The sequence below is a fragment of the Sceloporus undulatus genome, chromosome 1 (genome assembly GCF_019175285.1).
Source record: "Sceloporus undulatus isolate JIND9_A2432 ecotype Alabama chromosome 1, SceUnd_v1.1, whole genome shotgun sequence".
Lineage (NCBI taxonomy): Eukaryota > Metazoa > Chordata > Lepidosauria > Squamata > Phrynosomatidae > Sceloporus > Sceloporus undulatus.
This window is the reverse complement of record NC_056522.1, coordinates 253,494,250-253,514,654: the sequence shown is the minus strand read 5'-3', so window position 1 is coordinate 253,514,654 and position 20,405 is coordinate 253,494,250. Positions and strand designations below refer to the sequence as shown.

Sequence of the window (20,405 nt, the reverse complement as noted above, 5' to 3'; positions counted from 1 at the left end):
GAAAAAAATTTTGGTGCTTTTCGGCGCTATTTCGCACGAAATCGCGGCTTTTCCCCATTAGCGCCTATGGCTTTTTCGGCTTACGAAGGATTTCGGGTTACGAACGCGGCGGCGGAACGAATTATTTTCGTAACCCGGGGTACCACTGTATTTTTTTCTTCCTATACAGTTGGATAATCCAGCATTTTGTAGATCAACTGCCATTCCTATTATTTAACTTATATTTATCCTGTTCACGTGGTTATATTCTAATCATTCCTATACAAATAAATTTATCAACTTATTATTTTTACCTTTTCTTCATATATCTTTAAACAATTCCATTCTTTTTCTGATTTTTCTTTGGATTTCCCTTGTAGTAAAGTTGCCAGTACATCCATATTTCTAGCTTCGTACATTTTAATTATCCATTCTTCTACTAATGGTATATTTGCTTCTTTCCAGTATTGTGCGTACAAAACTGAATATCTCTGATTTCATTGGTACAGGGTAGTCCTCACTGATGCAGATTAGTGGAACATCACGTTATTCTTTTGTTCACACTTGCTATGGTTAACTGTTGATATGAAGGCCAATCTTCTGGTGAGAAGCTTCTCCATACAGCTGATCCTCATATGGCAAATTAATCACTGTGGATATCCTCAAAGCCTTAACATCATGGTAGAACCAGCCAGGGTTTCTAGTCGACTGCCATAGTCTTTGAAAGCCCTGGCTGTGAATAGATCATTTAATGAGACTTTGTTGACCTTAATTTCTTCTGGTGTCTCCTGTAGGCCAAGATTGCCTGTAATGCCAAGGACACAGCCCACACAAAGGCTGAGAGAAACATCCTGGAGGCCATCAAACATCCATTCATTGTGGACCTCATCTATGCCTTCCAGACTGGTGGCAAGCTCTACCTCATCCTGGAATGCCTCAGTGGTATGGTTTCAACATACAGCTGGAATTTTGGGCTTTTTTCATTCCTTGTAGATTTTTGAGGGTAGGATGACACACTGCTTTCAAAGCAAGCTGATGGTTTCTCTTTCTTTTGTGTTTCCTAGGCGGGGAACTTTTCATGCAGCTGGAGCGAGAAGGCATCTTCTTGGAGGATACAGCTTGGTCAGTGAAAATGCTGGCATAGCCTGAATTGGGATAGCCAGGAGAACTGAACCTAGCTGTAGGCATTCTCTCTAGTTTCTTGCACTGGCCAGAGCTGGGAAAGATAGTAATAAAAGCAGCAGAAAAATATTAACAGTGTCTCCATATGTTAGACATGAATACCTTGTCCACCTCCTTGTAAGTAGATCCTTAAATGCCAATTGTACCATCTCTTTGTAGAGTTTGAATTCATAGCTTTGCTGATATAAACAGTTCTCAAAACTGTTTGAAAATCATAAGCACAATCCACAGTAGTAGTAATAATAATAATAATAATTTATTTCTAGCCCACCCAATCCTTATATTATCCTGTAGAGCATATTGTTAAATATATTATGTTGGCTCATTTAGGCACTGTTACTGACTGAACATCCATAACGAGTTGCATGCTATGTGATTTCATGTGTGCTTGAATTTCTTCCTAAAGAACCTTCTTAAGCAAATTGTGTGAGTTGCTTCTTTATGGATTCATCTCAGAGCTTTAAAAAGTGGCCATACTGCCTGGAGTATACTGGGAATTGTTAAGAAAAAAAAGGAACTTTGCTACATTTTTGTTCATGATGTTCAGTGTCTTGTAGCCCAATGGGAGGACCAAATCTGAACAGGACAATGGTTTTGTGCTATCACCGACTACATTTGGCCTTATTTAGATGATTATAGGCCATTGAATATTAACTGTGCTATAGGATAGAAATGCTGCTATGAGGAAATTGTAATGCAGCTGTGGGCAAAGTGCAGGCCATTGGTTGCAAAATATAGACCTTGAAGCCCCCCAAAATCCCTAGTCCCCTAAAAAAAGTTTTAAAATGTTTATTTTGGGGGCTGATTTTTGCACCCCAAACCATGTTTTACACTGTGAGCGTAGCAAACTGGTACTGATGCAAGAGAAGGTCATAAGCAGTAACCAAGCAGGGGAGGGAAGAAGAGCAAGCATTCCCTAATAAGGCAGCTCTGCCACTGTTGTTGACTGATGAAAGTGGGTCATTGTATTTGTGTACAGGGGCGTGTTGCCACTCCTCCCTTGGGCCTGATAGGGAAGGGTGCCAAATCTCACAAATGCATATAGTTGTTCTCATCCTGATGATTCTACTGTAGAGTACCCAGAAATACGATTGGTGCTGAAAGTGGGAAGGCATTAGGTGATACCGGATATACTAGTGTGACGTTCAGATGGCTAAAAATGTTTATCTGTGTCTTCGAGGCACAATTAGATTAAATTCAGAAGGGATTCAAAGGAACTCTGGTTGAAGCATGAGAAGTGAGAAAGGTTACCCCTTTTTTGGATGTCAGTTCCAAGAATCTCCCAACCACCATGGGCAGTGGCTGGGGTGTTAAGGAACACTGTCAAGCCCTGAAAAGCATATATGGCTGGCTTTGTCCTTACTGGTTTGAATTTCTGTAATCGTCACAGGCTTTCCTCTTTCCAAAGCAGGAAGTAACTGAATTACTGTACCTGCACCAAACAGGCAGTCACACCTATATCTAAAGTTAAGAGATTTCATTGTTCTGGTTCCTCTCCTGAACTGGGGCCTTCATTTCCATAGATGGGTTTCTTCAGATTGCTGTATATTCCTAGGCCCTTTTTGATGGAGGCCCCTTTTCTTCCATTTAGCCTGCATTGCATGTTACTGGGGTCCTGAAATATCAGCTCTTCAAAATACAGGATTGCAAGTACGTTCTGCACTACGTAGGTTACTTATGTCCACTCTGTTGACCAAATACTTTCCCCTCTCATCCCCATTCTTCCAGTTTCTATCTGGGTGAGATCATTCTGGCACTTGGCCACCTCCACTCTAATGGCATCATCTACCGAGATCTCAAGCCGGAGAACATAATGTTAAACAGTCAAGGTATGAAAGCCCAATTTGCAAAGGGTAATGGGAGAAATTCAGTTGTGTGTGGTCCTTTCTCCCTTGTGTAACAAGCCAAGGCAGCAACAGGATCTCATCTTTCTTGTTTTTTGTTTTACAGGGCATATTAAGCTGACGGACTTTGGTCTCTGCAAGGAGTCTATTCATGATGGAGCTGTCACCCACACCTTTTGTGGCACCATAGAGTACATGTACATGTCATGGGCTCCCAAATATCTTGGGAAATCCCCACTAGTTCTGTTTTTCTTGGTGTTTGGTGAAGAATATCTGTGAATTGATAGTTACCCCTTCTTCTATCTGCCTCCCTTAAATCTAGGGCCCCAGAGATATTGATGCGAAGTGGTCACAACCGGGCTGTGGACTGGTGGAGCCTTGGTACTTTGATGTATGACATGCTCACTGGCTCGGCAAGTTTCACTCATGTTGTGTTTGAAGGCAGGGAGGGAAGCAACAGGATGGCAGGAATGAAGCTGCACAGTGCTGGGCATAAATGAGGGACTGTAGACCACCAGATCTCATTGGATCAGTGAGGCAGCTGTTGGAAAGAGTTTTGTATGTGGGTCATCCTACTGTTGTTGTAAGGAAGTAGAATTAGTGTGGTCTTAGCATCCTAATCAAGAGCCTGTACAGTTTCTGAACAAAAGTAACATCTTGCTGCTTGATCTGTCAAAAAAGTTTGATACGTTTCTCTAAAAGCAGTTTTGGGGCTGTTACTTCCTTGATCATATGGGTTAATCGGATCTTGGAAAAGTCATCTTTTTGGAATACAGTTTCCAGAATCCTCCAGTCAGACTGGCCTGATTACAGGAACTCTACTGCATAGTCCAAAACATTAACTTTTCCAAGCTTGGGCCTTATTGTGTCTGTCCCTGGCCCCAGCAAAACCCATTGGCTTCACACATACTCCCTGGGGGCTATACTTACGTTCCAGTGTCAGTTTTGCCACCTAGTTACTTCTACACCATTTCCCTTACACTGGAGGGTCCCTCACACTGCCCCCCCCCCCACACACACACACAAGACCATCTCCAGTTGTGGAAGTTTCCAAGCAAAATCTTCTTTTCTCTGAGTCTATCTTGAACCTCTGTGTCCTGGTCTTGCAGCCTCCATTTACGGCTGAAAACCGCAAGAAAACGATGGACAAAATCCTGAAGGGGAAGCTGGTGTTTCCACCCTACTTGACTCCAGATGCTCGTGATCTGCTTAAGAAGGTATGATACTGTCTGTTGCTTGCTTGTGCCAGGAAAATGTGGATTTTGCTTTTTTAATTTTATTCATAACCCTTGCCCCAGTGCACCTTACTTTTTCTATAAAGCCACAGGTGGGCAGTTTTTGTACAGCCTCAGGTAAAGTCTTGGTAAACACTCAGTTAACAGACATTCTGTGTAACCTGTCTTGCTCAAATGTTTCTAGATGGTCTCTTTTTATGACAAAATGTATGGCATTTGGGACCTCATATCAGAGGGATAAGATGTCTGTTTATAAAGCAGAGAGTTGATAAGTTGCTTTTTGGGGGTTCCATCTCCCATGATTCCTTGGTTCACATGGTGATTGGCCATGCTGGGTGGTGGGATTCTAGGAGTTGCAGTCCAACCAAATAACTGTTCCAAGCCCTGAGGTCACACCAAACTAGAGGCAAGAGTTTCTAAGCTCGGTACAAGGTCAGTAACCTCTCACCATGCCCTGTTTTGAATCTTAGAAGGGCTCTCCAGAGTACACATGATCCTAAGCTACAACCTTCATCTTCTCTTTTCCAGTATCCTTTGGCACATGAATTGCCCTTTCTTTCCAGTTTAGCCCAAGCTTGTAGGTTGCACAACACTGTATAGCAGATATTCCTCTTCCTATTGAGCCTGGAAGTGGTGAAAGGATCCTGTTGTTTTTCTTTCTCCTTCCTCTATCCACTTGTTTCTATGATTTCTGTTGCAGCCGCCTCTTCCCTTCCCATCTATCATACCTCCTCCCTCTCGAGCATCTCTTAGCTTTAGGAAAAAGTGGCTACTTTACTGTGGGTGTTTTATGCTGGAGTACAATGTGAAGCATTGCTGAAAGAGGCTTCCAGTATCTTCTTGCACATCAGCTGTCACTGCCCCACTGTCCACCCTCAGTCTGATGGCACCAAGGTCCACCTCCTCAGCCAAACAGTGGTCAGGAGGGATCCAGGCACCATACAGCTCTGGTTGCATAGCTAGGAAAAAAAAGAAGTAGGCTTCATTCTCCTGAACCAAGGTATGGTGGAGGACTGAGAAGGACCTCTTGGATGATGTTCCTTTCTCCCATTAGATGGTGCCCAAATGCTTCAGGGTCCCTTCAGCTACAGATTGATCATAGGGTGAAGGGTATCCTGGTGCTGTCAAAGGGTAGTGATGCAACTCTGTAAAAGAGAAGCCCACACTACCAGTGTAAATATACTAAGAGTGTTATTATCCACCAGACTACAGTACCTGTATGATATTTGTCATTTACTGTACACACTGGCACCACACCACATGTGGGTACACTTACCCTCACCTCCTTCATTCAGCTTGGCCTGTGATGGGAGCTTGTCTCCACCATTAGAGCGGAAAGTGGTCATTGCATGTTGCTCATGGATTTGTGGGTGCCTATATATATATAAAGGGTTACTGAGCGGTCCAGGATAGTCGTACATTGGATAACCCTGGACAGATTATAATCAATTTTATGATGATGTGGTCAGATGTAGTTTGGTTCTGAGTCTCAGCTACCTGAAGAGTCTGATTCTGTTTTTTAGGCTCCCCCAAGGCAACATTTCCTCACTATGTTCTTTCCTTTTCCCAGTTCCTCAAAAGGAATCCCAGTCAGAGAATTGGGGGTGGACCAGGTGATGCTGAAGATGTTCAGGTAAAGTGGAAATGAGAGTTGAGGAGGGACAACAAGATTTGCTCTTGAGGAGTACTGTTCAAATGAAGTAGAATAAAAGTCCAACCATGTCCTGGTGAATGTGTTTCCTGCTGCTACAGTAACTGAACAACATTTAGAATTCTGAATTTCAGTTCACTTTTTGGAAAAGCATGTTTCTAGTTTTCATGGCTGTAGAGCTGGTTTTATGCAAACAACACTAGGTGACTTTTTTAATGGTATGTGTCTAGACCTTTCAGCAGTCGTTCATGATCATTTCACAGCAGCATATTTCTATACCAGTATATGATACTCGTCTGCTTGAGTCTTCCATCTAAGCTGTAATCTGAGGAATCAGTAATCTGAGGTCACTCAGGAGAAAGCTACACACTCAGAACAAGCACACAATGAAACTCTATGAAATGTTCTTCTCCATGTTGTAGTACTTTTCCACCAGCAAGAGTTTTGTACATTAGGGAAACATCTAATCCAGTATCACTGTGCTTGAAGTGATACAGTCAGTATTGGTGGGGTGGAGCAGACCCAAGTCTGGAGGGAAGGAGCGGCCCTAGTCCACTCTGGGCAGAATGAGGTTGGGACCACATGGCCTGCTTCCAAAGTAAGCCATGGCCAATGGCCCCAGCTCCTTTTTGCTCCAGTCTAAAGGACCAGAGTGCGGCATTGGAACAGCTTTAAGACACTTTGGAGGCATGTGTCATTTTAACGCCACACCTCCAAAGTGGCTGGAAGCTGCTTCTTTGGGCCCATCTGTTCCAGGCCATTGTCTGAAATGTGTAGGTAGGCCTTGATTCTGTACTAGAAAAAGGTTAATTTGTCTTTGGCCAAAAAACTGCTAATAAAATTGTCTTTGGAATAAGACAACCTTCCTCTTGGTGCTCCGGTACCTGTGTAATAATGGTAGATTCCATTAGTGCTGCAGCCTTTCATATTTGTTTGGCTGCTCCACTTGCCAAGCAACAAAGAAGCTATAGAGGAGCAAAGCTGAATTTTACTTTTCCAAATTTCTGAGTATTGTTTCTCCACATGGAAATATATAGGTGTGTCCACCATCTTACAGAACTTTAAGGATAAATGAAGTTAGGTAAAGAGAGCTATGCACCTCATGAACTATGGCCTGTTACAGACAGGCCAAAATAAAGCTGCTTCGAGTCACAGTGGAGGTATAGTGTTTCAATGATGCATGCGTCCTAAGAGTCCCGAATCGCAACCAAAGCCACCTCCAGTCCTTAGGGCTGGAGTAGTGGCTTTGGTGGCGACTTCTGGACTCTTAGGATGCATGCATCATTGAAACACCATACCTCCACTGTGACTTGAAGCAGCTTTATTTTGGCTGTCTGTAACAGGCCTATGGTTTGTTCTGGATAGCTCTGATTTATCTCTTTTCCTTTTCAGAGACATCCATTCTTCCGACAAATTAACTGGGATGACTTGCTGGCCAGGAGAATTGACCCACCCTTCCGTCCATCCCTGGTACTGTCACCACCCTTACTCTTCTCCCTTTTCAACCTGTCTTTACAGTATTGTGTATTCCATCCCAGCTGTTGACCATATAGGACTTTCTGATTCTTTTAATCTTGTTCTCAACTTGGAAAATTATGAAAGAAAGCTGAGTTGAAACAGAATTGCATTTTGCTCCACCTCCATGTTACCCAAAAGACATTAAGTAATTCTACCTGCTCTGTTTTAAGGCTTTGTTTTCTGCTTCTTTCCCTCCCCTGCTGCTTCAAGTTGTACTTATTTAGGTGTTGTGCTAATTTCCTACAAAAAGTACCAAAAAGTGGAGGAAGTGAAGAGTGGAAAAATTAATAGAGGTTTGTAAATAGCTATGGCTATTAAAGCATTTTCAAGCAACAGATTTTTCACCCCCTTCTTTATTTTGCTTACCATGTTTCATGCTGTCTGCTGCCCCTTATTTCTCATTGCCTTCCTGTATGATAATCTTTTCATAAGATAATTTCAATTGGGCTTTGTGAATTTTGTCCTCCAGTTTCTACCCAGTTGTTTAACTTTGGTTGATAATGGTGTAACTTGTTTCACCATGCATGGCCATTACCAGTAGTTATTAAATTGTGCTACAATTTCCAGATCACCCATAATGAGATGGTGAAAAGGTAAGAGTCTACATGGAATGATCTTGAAGGTATTACTCAAGGGAGTGCTGCAAACTGGAATCGTGGAGGTATCTCTACATCCCTGATGTGTCTGCTCCATTTGCCTGTTCAGCCTATAGGACACAACAATGGTTCCCTCCTCTGCCTTGAAAAAAATGCAGGTCCACTTTCTCACTTTATACTGATTTCCTTTTTCTCCTCTCCATCCACAGCAATCAGATGATGATGTCAGTCAGTTTGACACCCGCTTCACCCGGCAGACCCCTGTGGATAGTCCTGACGACGGATCCCTCAGTGAGAGTGCCAATCAGGCCTTCTTGGTAAGAAGTGCTCACAGGAGCTACCCTGACAAGGAAAAGTGGTGTGAGGTGGCGGCAGCAGAGACCCGTAAAGCAGAGATGGGGAAGCTATTTAAGTTGAAGGACTGAATGTTTTGATAGCAGACTTTCCAGTGACTGTTTGCCAGCAATGGACAATACCATGGCAAAAATGGGTGGGATCATAGAAATGCATTCTGCCAGGAAGGCTGTTGATGACATATGCTTAATCTGAGGTTATGTGAGTGTATGTTCTTTTCCAGAGGTTGATAAAACGGTATTGAAACCTTGGTTTTCAAACAGTGGAGCTGATTGCTGCAGTCATTACTGGCTGGGCTGAGGGAGTGAGGGACAGGTTGAAGAGGTGCATGGACAGGTCCCTCTGCCCCTCTCCAACTGGAGGAGAGAAGGACAGAAATCTACAATCCTGTCCATATGATGTGAGCTCCTGCAGATTTGAAATACATTTGAAAATTAAGCTTGGAAAGACATTTAGACCCAATTGGAGGCTCTTTTCAAACTTAAGGCCATCTTTTTACAGCCATAGCACACAAAAAGGAAAGATCAAGCCATTGCCTCCACTGGTACAATCTCAAAGACCCACCCCCTTCAGTTAGGATTGGGAGGGATGGAAAGCCTTTTTTAAAAAACATGATTATCTTGCAGGCATAGTTGCATTGCTGGTGACCTGCTCCATATGATGGATCTCGATAGTGCTTCCCTACTCTCATGTAAAAGGCTGTAGTGTAAAGGGCTGCCTCTAACTAAGGCAAGACAAGAATTAAAGATTTAAAGCAGTCATGGCCGAGGACGTAGCAATGTTGACCTGGTCTTTCTCCTTCAGGGATTTACCTATGTAGCCCCATCAGTGTTGGAAAGCATCAAGGAAGGTTTCTCCTTTCAGCCCAAGCTGCGATCACCACGGCGCCTCAATAGCAGCCCTCGCACACCTGTCAGGTAATGCCCATGTGAAGGAGAGTCAGGAGATACGTTCATTGAGCCATGTTTATTGAGGGATTGGTACCTGGCAGGGTGAAAGCAGCAGCAGTTATAGTAGTAGTAAAATTTTATTCGGTCATTGACCAATACAAAAATTGACAATACTGTATAACAATTACACAGTACAGTTATTAAAAAATTGTCTATACAATTTCAGATACAATTTCAAATCAGTTGTAAACATTTCAGCTTTCGTCAGCAACCATTTGGGGGCAGCAGTTATATCTTTGCTTATCAAAAGAAGTGCTGCATCTGGAAACCCATCTCCAAGCAATTGGCTGTTCTTTCTGGGCTATCAAAGAGGGGCAGGATGGGGAAGTGCATATGCATCTAAGTGAATCATTGTCTTAACTCCAGTTCACTTTTTTTCTTTTTGGTAGTCCATTAAAGTTCTCACCATTTGAGGCCTTCAAGCCAAGCACAGCAGTAGAACTGATGGAGCTGTCGACACCCCCTCTTGTGCCTGTGCCAGAAGTCACCGCCCCACTACCCATCAAAACACCTTCTGGCAGCAAGAAGAAGAAAAGTCGAGGGCGGGCACGGTAGCTGGCATAACAAACAGATCATTGGACAGACAGGCTGCCTGCCTGCCTGGCAGAGTGGAACTTTCTCCTTGCATAGGATGGGCTATACTCCTGTGTCACAGCAAGGTGTATGTTGTGATGGAGAGCACATTTTCTCCCACCCATCCCACACTACTAGGGGTCACCCTCCATCCTAGCTGCAACGGTCTGTGTGGCTTTGGTACTTACCCATGTGATGATGATCCCTATACCAGGGGCTTCCAATTCAGTATATGGGAAATCATGATGGGAATAGAGGGAGCTACATAAAGGAGGATAGCAGTAGACTGCTGTCCTTCCAAGAATGTGACTTGGGCTAGAGAGGTCTTAGCTCTGGTAGTCACAGCAAGGGCATAAAGTCTCATTTCCCTCACTGCTATTGTATTTGTGCCAGTTCAGGGCTTAATAACTTGTCCAGCAATGAGAGCAACTTTGGCTAAAAAGAATCAAAATGGTTCCTTATGGTTAGACCCTCTCTTGATGGGCAGCAGCGTGTTTTTGCTTGTCTTAATTTTTCCAGCATCCACCCAAGTGCCAAAAAGGACTTGTTCCTTCTGTTACATCTCCTGGTTGCAAGATCCTGCAACCTAGGCCCCTACCTGTTTGGCCTTCTCTCTTCACAGCCTCAGCCTGAATTAATCCTAACTTGTTACAGAGAGGATCATGGTTGGGCTCATGCCCAGAGGATGGGCAGCATGTTGCACATCTTCAACTGTGAAGTGCATGGAACATGCAAAAACAAAGTAGCACAATTCCAGTGAGAGAGCTGCTGCATCTGGTCATGTGCTGAATACACCCACCATCTCATCAATGGAGGAAGCTGTTGAAATACAGTCCTTACCCCTCTGCTTTACTGTAATGGAGCAAAAGCAACAACAAGGAAACAGGCTGCCATTTCTTTTACAACATGGTAAACAAGTGCAGTGCTACAGACAAGAAGTGGGAAGGAAGCTGGCCAAGCGGGAAGAGCAGCCCTGTCAGTTGAGCACAAGTTGATTCCATAGTCTTCTGTGTGGGAGAGTCCAGTTTTGTCCTCCTTCTGGCTCTCTCTAGAGAGCTGTGACATGTGCCTGCTTGCCACTGTCCTCCCAAGTTGCTGTTCCTGAGAAGGAATGCAGATCGCTAAGCAGGGTTTCTGCTCTACCCTCTGCGGCCTTGGAGGCCATGTCTTCTTCCTCCTCCTCTGAGGGCTCCAGCTCTACTCTCTTTTCAAGTGGCTCAGGTGTGGTACTCTTGTTAAACATCTCCTGCCTTTCTTCCTCGCCTTCATTTTCTGCCTGCTGGAAGAGCAGCTCTGTCTGCTGCTCCTCCTCCGCATCATCACTCTGGCACTCCCCAAGTTCCTCATCACTCTGCTCCTCATCCTGGTAGCCGTGAGACAGCTCTTCACTGTGTATCTGCCCCCAAAAGTTCTGCCAGCGGAGGACTAGCCTCCTCATCAGGTGCTGGGGGTGATACCTTCCCTCAGACTTGAGGCTCAGGTGCCGCCATGCTAGAAACAGCAGGATGAGAAGGAGCAAGAGCGTGAAGACCAGAAGACCCACGACGGCATCATCCCTCTTGTTGCCAACGCCACCTCTCTGTGAAGCCACGCTGAGGACCTCCCCAGGAATTAGCAGGAACACAACCAAGACAGCATGGGTGAGCCTCTGCAGAAAGACAGGAACCAGGATGAATTGCTGTCCTGCAAATCAGGGCTGTTTGCTCACCTTTTTTACTTTTGGAACAGTTGCTATCTTAGCTGTGTGAGTGTGTGGATCGTGAATTTCGGCTCTGTGGACCAGTATTACCTAGTGTTAATTGCTCTCTGCTAACAAATGGCAAAAAGACAGAATAGCAAGGCTTTGGGATTGCTTAGAAGCAGTCTTCAAAGAAACAGCCCTGTTTAGTCTTGCAACATAAAAAAAGGAGGAAAGGCAGGGTATGAAATGGAATGTGGCAGCACCTTTGGACTTACTGGTTTTTATTTTAGCATGAGCTTTTGTGGATTTAAACCCACTTCAGATGCAGTAGAGTGATATAAAAGCCTCAGGTATAAAGCATATTTATACAGTTGTGGGAATGGGATAGAATATAATAGGACCCAGAAAGATGCAAATCATGTCTCTTGCCCTAAATTTTCAAAGGGCTGGGCAAGGTGATACAAGTCTTTCAGATCTTTACAGTGGTCAATTACTGTGAATTTGTGAAAGTGACAAATGTGCTTACCAAAAGTCAGTTTTCCTTGGCCAGCCTTCTGTAAATCTGGTTTTTACCTGTTCACCACCTAGCCACTGAGATTAGGCAGGGCTGCACTTGTACAGATTTGTACAAAATAGCAATGAAAGAAATGTTTGTTTTGCTGTTTCCAAGATTTTATTGAGTGCTGCAACAGATCTGAGCTTTGCAGCATCACTACAAACCATCATGTCTGTGAATTGTGATAACTAAAGAGGACAGTGTCTCCTGACACAAACTTCTGCTTTCTGGTTGTATCCCATAATGGACAATGTTCCACATGTAGTTTGCACTTTAAAAAAAAACAAATTGTGTGCCAAGAAAAGTTAATTCTATGATGATAAATTATGGAGACAAAAAGTATGTGCTTAATTCTTATTTTTATGTGATTTTTGTATCTGTTTTGTTAGTTCTGGGGAGGAACATGGTGCTCAATAGAGCCTTAAAGTCTCACCTCTGGCCACGAAAGGTGTTCTTTACTACTGCACTGGTTCCTGAGAACACAGCAAGCATGATCTGTCTGCTTTCTCCCCATTATGGATGTAAAGGGATGCAAAAACGTATGATCTTTTAAAGAATAAAAACCAATATTCTCAGGAAACTGCATTCTGTGTGGAAAGTCACAGTCTAGGTTTTCTGTCCTCTCTGTGAATACCAAATTTTGTTTCAACAGACAGGGAGCCCTTTTGGGAATGCTTTTTTTCCCCCTTTTTCTTTTTCTGATACATCAAGCAACGAGAAAGAACTGTTTGTGCAGGGACTGTCTCTTTCCATGCTGCTTCAGCTGGATGTACAGGGAAATATTGCTTGGATAATCTCACTGCTTCTCCCAGGCAGAGGGGCCTTTTCATATTACACAGTTATACGGCCATGGTACCATTTTAACTACCATGGCAACATCCTATGGGATCCTGGCATTTGAAGTTGAGGGAATGACCTTTATAATGCTCCTCAACATACTGCCAATCTCAGGATTCCATAGGATGTTGCCATGGTTGCTGGAGTGCTGTCAAAGTCCTACAATGGTGTAGTGTGAAAGTGCCCCAGATGTGGAATTATATACTAGTACAGGAAGAAGAATGGTACTATACTGTTCTACTGAAATCGAGGTGCAGAGACCATCATGGCATCATTCAGTGCTGCTCAATCATGACATGGAGACATTGGCTACTGCTTACCCTAGCATTAAAGAAAGACAGTGGACATGGATCCCCTTTGGGTTTATCCTTTGATACTGTCTTTTCCATGTATCTTCCTTATGCAGTGACTACTGTACTGTATTGAGTAGCAGCAGTGAAAGCAAAATTCTGCATTGGAAGGTAGCTAGGAATATTAGTAAAAAAGCTTGCATAAAGGTGCTCAAAATCTATCTGGAAGCTGTACAAATTGTTCTGTAGCTAACCCTTAGTTGCCATACACTGTGACACATAATTACTTCCTCTTGCCTTGGCAAGATACTATTTTTTCACTCATTCTGAAGAAAGCATTGACTTTTGAGCTGGTGAAGGACCTCAAAGCTTACTCGTTTACTGTGTTTTTCCACAGCAGAAAACTATGAAGAAAAAATTGCTGTGGTGTGTTAGGTTCCCCACATTAGCAAATGAGGGATTACTTTTTTGTAAGGCCCAAAGGCCCAGTGAGTAGCTGGATTTTTTGTTGCCCAGTTCCACACCTTGTTAGCAGGCTAGAAACTCTGTGAAGGCAGTTAATTGTACAAGACCTAGGAGTTTATCACACGGAGGGCAAATTGGTAAAATCCCGTGCAGAAACGGGATTTTAAAATCAGGGTGTTGTTTGTCAGATGCATTGGTGTGAAAGAGAAATAACACGGAAATAATCTGAACAGAAACCTCCTTTGTACTTTCGGAATTTAGTGAAAGTAAAAAGGAGCTGGTTTTGACCACTTTGCGTTCGGGTTATTTTTGCGTTCTCTTTCATGCAAACATCGTCTGAAAAACAACCCTCAAATGCAGGTTGTTTTCAGTTTAAATTTAGTGTCTGCATGGGATTCGTACCACATGACAAACTCCAATGTCTCTTCTCCCCTCAAAGTACATCTAAGGATGTCCAGTCTGGCACATTTGCTGCACTATGGAGGCTACGGACTTGAAGGTTACATTAGTTATCTCCCCTGCTCCTCCTTGTCTTGCAATAGCTTTTTCTGCCAAAGGTGACTTTTTTCCTTCGCTTTTACAACTTATTAGTCTTAGGAATCCACTGTGCACTTAGCAGCTTGGGGGTCAGCTGCTCTCTGTGCTTTAGGACACAGCCACATGAACAAGCTGGTTTGACTGGTTCAAATAGGCAGACATAAATGCTACATGATCTATTTTACTTTGCCTTTAGGACTCTGATCAGGTTTTATGCATGGACATTATCAGTTCCCACAAGTAATTAAGGATGAAAGCTTTTGACACCTTCTCGGGCAAGGTACATTTCTTACTTTTGTTAAGGAGGATGGCATCTAGTGGCAAGACTTACCTCCTTACAAAAGTAAGCAGTGATGTATTTTTAAAAAAGAGGATGTGTGAAGAAAGATGTGTACAGAAATGGGCTCTGCTACATATATAACTCAGGTGACAGCCTACTATATTAAAATTCAGGCCGAATTGTTACAAATACCTTCACACTTGTATAAAATACCCCATTACTGCACCACACTCTTACAGTGCTGCTAATCCACTGTAATGCTCTGGCTTCCTCCTGCTGCATTCTGAGGTTCGTAGTTCAGTGAGACCTAAGAGCTCTCTGGCTGAGAATTGTAAATGCCCCTCCTTAAACTGCAAATCCCAGAATGCAACAGGAGGCAGCCAGAGCAGTAAAAGTGGAATAGCTGTGCCATAAGAGTGTAGTGCAGTAATCTAGATATGCATGATTCCATCCTTCCATCCTACAGCTATTGTCCAACAGGAAATGTTAACAAGACATGATTGTGTGGTGTGTGTGTGTGTGTGTGTGTGTGTGTGTATTACAGTGGGCCCTTGATATCCACTGAGATTTGGTTCCAGTATTCCCATACAAAAATCCATGGATGCTTGAGTCCCATTAAAAGCAATGGCATAGTAAAATGGTGGCCCTTATATAAAACAGCAAAATCATAGTTTGCTTTTTGGAATTTATACATTTTTAAAACGTTCTCAAGCGCATGGGTAGTTGAATCTGGGATAAAGAATCCATGATACGGAGGGCTGACTGTAGTGGGCAATGGTATTACCTTCATCAGACTGCCATTACCAAGAATTATCAGCAAAGGTGGGACAGGAGTGGTGCTCTGTTGTTATTGTGTGCCTTCAATTGTTTCCAATTTATGGTGACCCTAAGGCAACCCTATCAAGGGGTTTTCTTGGCAAGTTTCTTCAGAGGGGTTGCCATCTCTGAGGCTGAGAGAAAGTGACTTGCCAAGGTCACCCAGTGGGTTTCCATGGTCGAGTGGGGATTCAAACCCTGGTCTCCAGAGTCAAAGTCCAACACTCAAAGTAATAATAATACTGAAATAATAATTCTTATTTCAAATCACTAAGGTCTGCCTAAAGGTATTTGTAATAAGGACCAGCTTTATAAACTAAGGACTTGATGAAAGGGAAACACATAGCCCCCGTGGACCTAAAATACATTTTTAGTCCTATTTAGAGTAAACCCACTGAATCAATGGGAGGTACATAAACGCTAACATATTCAGTAAATGATTCAATGTGTTTACACCAGTGAAGATTGGCAACTGGATGTAGGCCATATTCCTTAACAAGGTGTAGCTGGCTACCTTGCCAAGTCTTCCATACCTCTTAGGATTGCCAAGATAAAACGGGAGAGTCCTCCTGTACATTTTACATTTGAGTAGAAGAGAGAAGTTCAGCAGGTGCTCCTCGTCACACAACCATGTAACAAACAATACCTGCCAAAATTCTCCCTTCTACACAACCATAAAAGGTATAGCAGCCCCCTCGAGTTTTCAATCTGCCTACTTTACGTCATGAAAGAGCCAAGCAACAACAGGGCCTTTTGCTTAAGGACAGGCACACTGTCTTGAAGATCAACACAGTTTGGTCTAAGACAGGAGTAAACAACATTGCCTTTTTCTGACAAGGGCCACATTTACAGTCAGCCCTTCATATCCATGGATTCAGCCATCCACATCCTGAAAATATTAGAAAAAATATATAAATTCCAAAGAGCAAACCTTGATTTTGCCATTTTATAGAAGGGACACCATTTAACTACCCCATGGTACTGAATGTGACTTGACTTTGGTATCCATGCAGGGTCCTGGAAGCAAACCCCAGCAGATGTCCAAGGCCCACCATACTTAGCATAAGTTGTTAGAGGCTTCAGAGACACGGGGCAGGGTGTTATCAATATGCTGATGACACCCAAATATATTTCTCCATATCTCGGTCATCAGATGGTATCTCTCCCCTCAATCAGTGCCTTGAGGCAGTAATGGACTGGATAAGGGAAAACAAGCTCAAGTTGAATCCAGACAAAACAGAGATACTTATGGTAGGGGCTCCCAAACCAGGTATTGGGTTTCAACCTCCAGTCCTAGAGGGATTCACACTCCCCTTGAAGAACTGTGTTTGCAGTCTGGGGGTGCTTCTTGAATCCCTCACTTCACATGAGAAATCAAGTGAATGTGATGGCCATGCGCGCCTGTTATCAGCTTCGGCTGATACGCCACCTGCACCCTTTCCTGGAATTGGATGACCTCAAAACTGTAGTACATGCATTGGTAACCTCAAGACTTGATTTTTGTAATGTGTTCTACATGGGGCTACCCTTGTGCCTAGTCTGGAAACTTCAACTGGTACAGAATATGGCAGCCAGGTTGATTACAGGAACAACTAAGTGTGACCATATTACACCAATATTGAAGCCACTCCACTGGCTACCTATTAGTTTCCGGCCATGGTAAAAGGTGTTGGTTATCATCTTTAAAGCCCTACATGGCTTAGTCTCAACCTACCTATTTAAGGAATCACCCGCTTCCATATAATCCGCCCCGTGCACTCAGATCCTCTGGGATGAATTTATTGCAACCTGTAAGGACTAAACTGAAGGTGACCTCTCAGAGGACCTTCTCCGCTGTTGCTCCCACCCTATGGAATGGCCTGCCGGATGAGATCCACCAAATATCTAATTTAGGCCCGTTACAGACGGGCATCCTAGTACGCGAGGAGCAGGTACTAGGGTTAGAAAGGGGTGTCCTTTCCGGACGCCCCCAACCCTAATACACGCTCGGCGTGTCCAAAATGGTGGCGCCCGTTCCACATGGGGGCTGCCATTACGTCACAAACGCACCACCTCCAAACGGGGCAGCGCGGACGTGATGTCTTTGTGTCGCACGAGAGCGCCTAGAGCGCCCTTTTCACAGCACACGAAGGAGCTCCAAAACGGAGCTCCTGCTGCGATTTGCGTCGCTGGCCCCTTTCTCCTCTTCCCCGCTGCCACCGGGTGTGAAGCCCCAAGGACACCCCTTTCCAGGCTGCGAGGAAGCAGCCTTTTGCTGCTTCCCCGTGGCCTGGAAAGCGGCGGATTGGGGCCCCAGAGGCTGCCGTTCTGGCAGCTGAGGCCCCGAACTGGCAGGGAGAGGAGCATCTACAGGCCGCCCCAAAGGGGCGGTCTGTAACGTGCCTTAGATAGCTTTTAAAAAGCAGTCAAGACAGATCTCTTCCGGCAGGCCTTCCCAGAATAGCCCCCAGCTACATACAGATTCTCCATACTTGGAATACTCTGTATTTGTACAACCCCAGCCATGATGAGTTTGCCCACTGCTTCTGCGCTATATCGTGTGATTTTAATATAAGTGTGTTGATTTTAATGTTTGAATTTTAATCTTGGAACGGTTTAATTCCTTTTTAAGGCGGGGTTGTATATATTTGTATTATTCTTATCTCTGTACATCTGCATTGTTTTAATTTTGACCACTTTGCGTTCAGGTTATTTTTGCATTATTTCTCTTTCATGCAAACATCGTCTGAAGCCGCTTTGATTGTTTCTTACAAATAAGCAGGATATAAATAAAAGCTAGCTTTATTTATTTATTTATTATAGGTGGGTGCATCTGATGCCCATGATGGATAGGAATAGAGGAAGGAGCCAGCCTGACTGCCTTTTTACTGTTTCTTCCATCCTTTTCTCTCACTTCCATCCCTCTTTCCTGGGAAAGATGGGATCTAATTACCTGTGTGGGCCTTTTTAAAAAGTACTCTGAAAAGTCAATTGAAAAACTAAAGGTTGTAAGACAAACAGAAATGAGCTGGCAAAAAGGACAGTAGAAATTTTCCACTGAAATATGGGATGAATAAGGACTGAACAGGTATTGTTGGGTTGTTGTTTTTTCTCTATTATAACGCAGTTCCAAAGCTGCAGTATCTAATTTTATCACAGGGAAACAGGATGCAGTCTGTGTTTAAGAGCTCACTGCTTCCATTGTTTCAAATACAGCAATTAGAAGAATGCAGCACCTCAAGACTTTTCTAGTTACAGTACATTGTTCATTTTTCATGTTGCCTTAATTCTTAAGAATGGGCCAGAAGCAAAACAGAATTCCCACCCACCCACCTGGGAGCAAAAAAAATAAATCTCTCCGACACATCGGGACTGTAGCGTAAAGTCCTCTGCATGTATTCTTCTCATGGTACAGTAGGATAAGGAGCCGAGTTAACTAAGATACAAGTGACAGTATCACCAATTGACTAGGGATAGTGATGCCAGCATCTTAAGACCTTAGGAGCATTAATTGGCCCATGCATATGGTTCTTATCTGTCCTTCTGAACCAGAGCCCTTCTTAACCTTTCCCTACTTACCCAAGGAGAGTGGAGACTTGGCACCTTCTACTTGAAGCCAGAGGACATGAAACAAGAGCTAGGCAGAGACAGGAAAGAGGACTCAAAAAGCTTAGCCCATTGTTGGCTCATTGTGGCAGCTACTTGTAGGATAACCTTTTTTCTCTTATTCCTCTATACTGTATATCTCAGTCACCATTACCTGCCCTTTCTGCAACAAATAAATTTCTCTCTCTAACTCCTCTACAAATCCCTTCTATTTTCAAATTCTTCCAATCCTTTTGGACCGAACCACTTACCATCATGAGTGGAGCACTTTTCTTGCTGCTGCGTTGCCTGGAGCCTTGAGTAAAATGAAACTTTGCATATGTGGTGTGTGTGTGTGTGTGTGTGTGTGTGTGTGTGTGTGTGTGTGGAGGGGGGTTACTTCCTGCTTGTGCTCATCACACCATGCAGGGGATTTATTGCAAAGGTTTCCTTAGCACCCTATGCATAGGGCCACCTATCTAACATCTTGGGGATAATTCAGAAACTACTTGGGAAGCAGAAGAACTTTCCTATTTTAATTTATGAGTTTCACTTGTAGAACATATCCAGATACACCTTAATGGAAGGAAGGATAGGTAAAGAAAGGGACAAGTTGCCTGGCCACTAGATTCAAATCAAAACACAAGGAAGCAAGCTTTCTATATAGTGCTTATTTTGCTTAAATACAAATAACATAAGGAAATCCAAAATATACCATGTTAAAGACTTTGGGAAGCAATCAATGTTTATTCCACCTTATTACCTTAGTATTAGGCCTATGTTACAAAAGATAAGCAGACTCCTACACTTGTTTCTACCATCCCTCCCTAATTCTGGCTAGTAGAATTACAATAAACTGGGTAGTGGGCAGCCACTTCAGCTAATGGCAATACCAATAGATAATTGGTACACGTCTGCTTTACTCCTTCTAAACCCCATGGGGATGGACAAATGTAAGGAGCATACAGTACTGATCATGGAAAACTTGAGTCAATAGATAAAACTAAGCAAAGAATTGTAGTGGCTGTCTTGCTCAGGATGACAGAGTCTGGAAGTACCCTTCTCATCCTCCTCCTTTGGAGGTTTTGAAGCAAAGCTGGATAGCCATTTGTCAGGGGTTCTTTGATTGTGAGTTCCTGCATGGCAAGGGGGTGGACAGGATGGCCCTTGGGGTCTCTTCCAACTCTACGATTCTATGATCCTTACATCACAAAGGGTGATCAGATCCATAAGGAAAAAATAGCAATTGCGAATTTCTCTTTCACCTATATTTTGTATGCAAACACTTAGCAGAGATCAGAAAGTGGAACGCTACTGAGGTGTGGAGGCTCTGCACGCATTTGCATGCACTCTGCAGTGCTGTTTCCTGCAGGCTCAGCAGCATAGTTGAATAATACCAACCACAAACTTCCTGCCGCCCCAAAATAGCTAGCTCTTGATGCTGTGCTCAGGATCAAAAGAGCATTGCACCTGCCACTCACCACCCTTGCTCCCTTG

At 43.5% G+C, this 20,405-nt stretch overlaps 2 protein-coding genes across 3 annotated transcripts in view; one reads left to right on the top strand and one right to left on the bottom strand.

Annotated features, from left to right (window-relative positions):
- Positions 1-12,699, top strand: part of RPS6KB2 (ribosomal protein S6 kinase B2) — a 21,942-nt gene extending 9,243 nt beyond the window's left edge. For both annotated transcript variants that reach the window (XM_042465584.1, XM_042465591.1), the window contains exons 5-15: positions 774-921; positions 1,044-1,101; positions 2,890-2,990; positions 3,112-3,202; positions 3,328-3,418; positions 4,115-4,222; positions 5,811-5,873; positions 7,284-7,361; positions 8,215-8,322; positions 9,164-9,276; positions 9,699-12,699. In XM_042465584.1, coding sequence (XP_042321518.1) covers positions 774-921; positions 1,044-1,101; positions 2,890-2,990; positions 3,112-3,202; positions 3,328-3,418; positions 4,115-4,222; positions 5,811-5,873; positions 7,284-7,361; positions 8,215-8,322; positions 9,164-9,276; positions 9,699-9,864 — 1,125 coding nt within the window. In that variant the 3' untranslated portion in view covers positions 9,865-12,699. The remainder of the gene's footprint in view (positions 1-773; positions 922-1,043; positions 1,102-2,889; positions 2,991-3,111; positions 3,203-3,327; positions 3,419-4,114; positions 4,223-5,810; positions 5,874-7,283; positions 7,362-8,214; positions 8,323-9,163; positions 9,277-9,698) is intronic.
- On the bottom strand, positions 10,931-19,186 carry LOC121926132 (protein tyrosine phosphatase receptor type C associated protein). The gene is made up of 3 exons (XM_042458816.1): positions 19,181-19,186; positions 18,903-18,960; positions 10,931-11,565 (listed from the first exon to the last, which is right to left on the bottom strand). The coding sequence occupies exons 1-3, from the start codon at positions 19,184-19,186 to the stop codon at positions 10,931-10,933; spliced, it is 699 nt and encodes a 232-aa protein (XP_042314750.1).
- Positions 19,187-20,405: the final 1,219 nt, after the last annotated feature.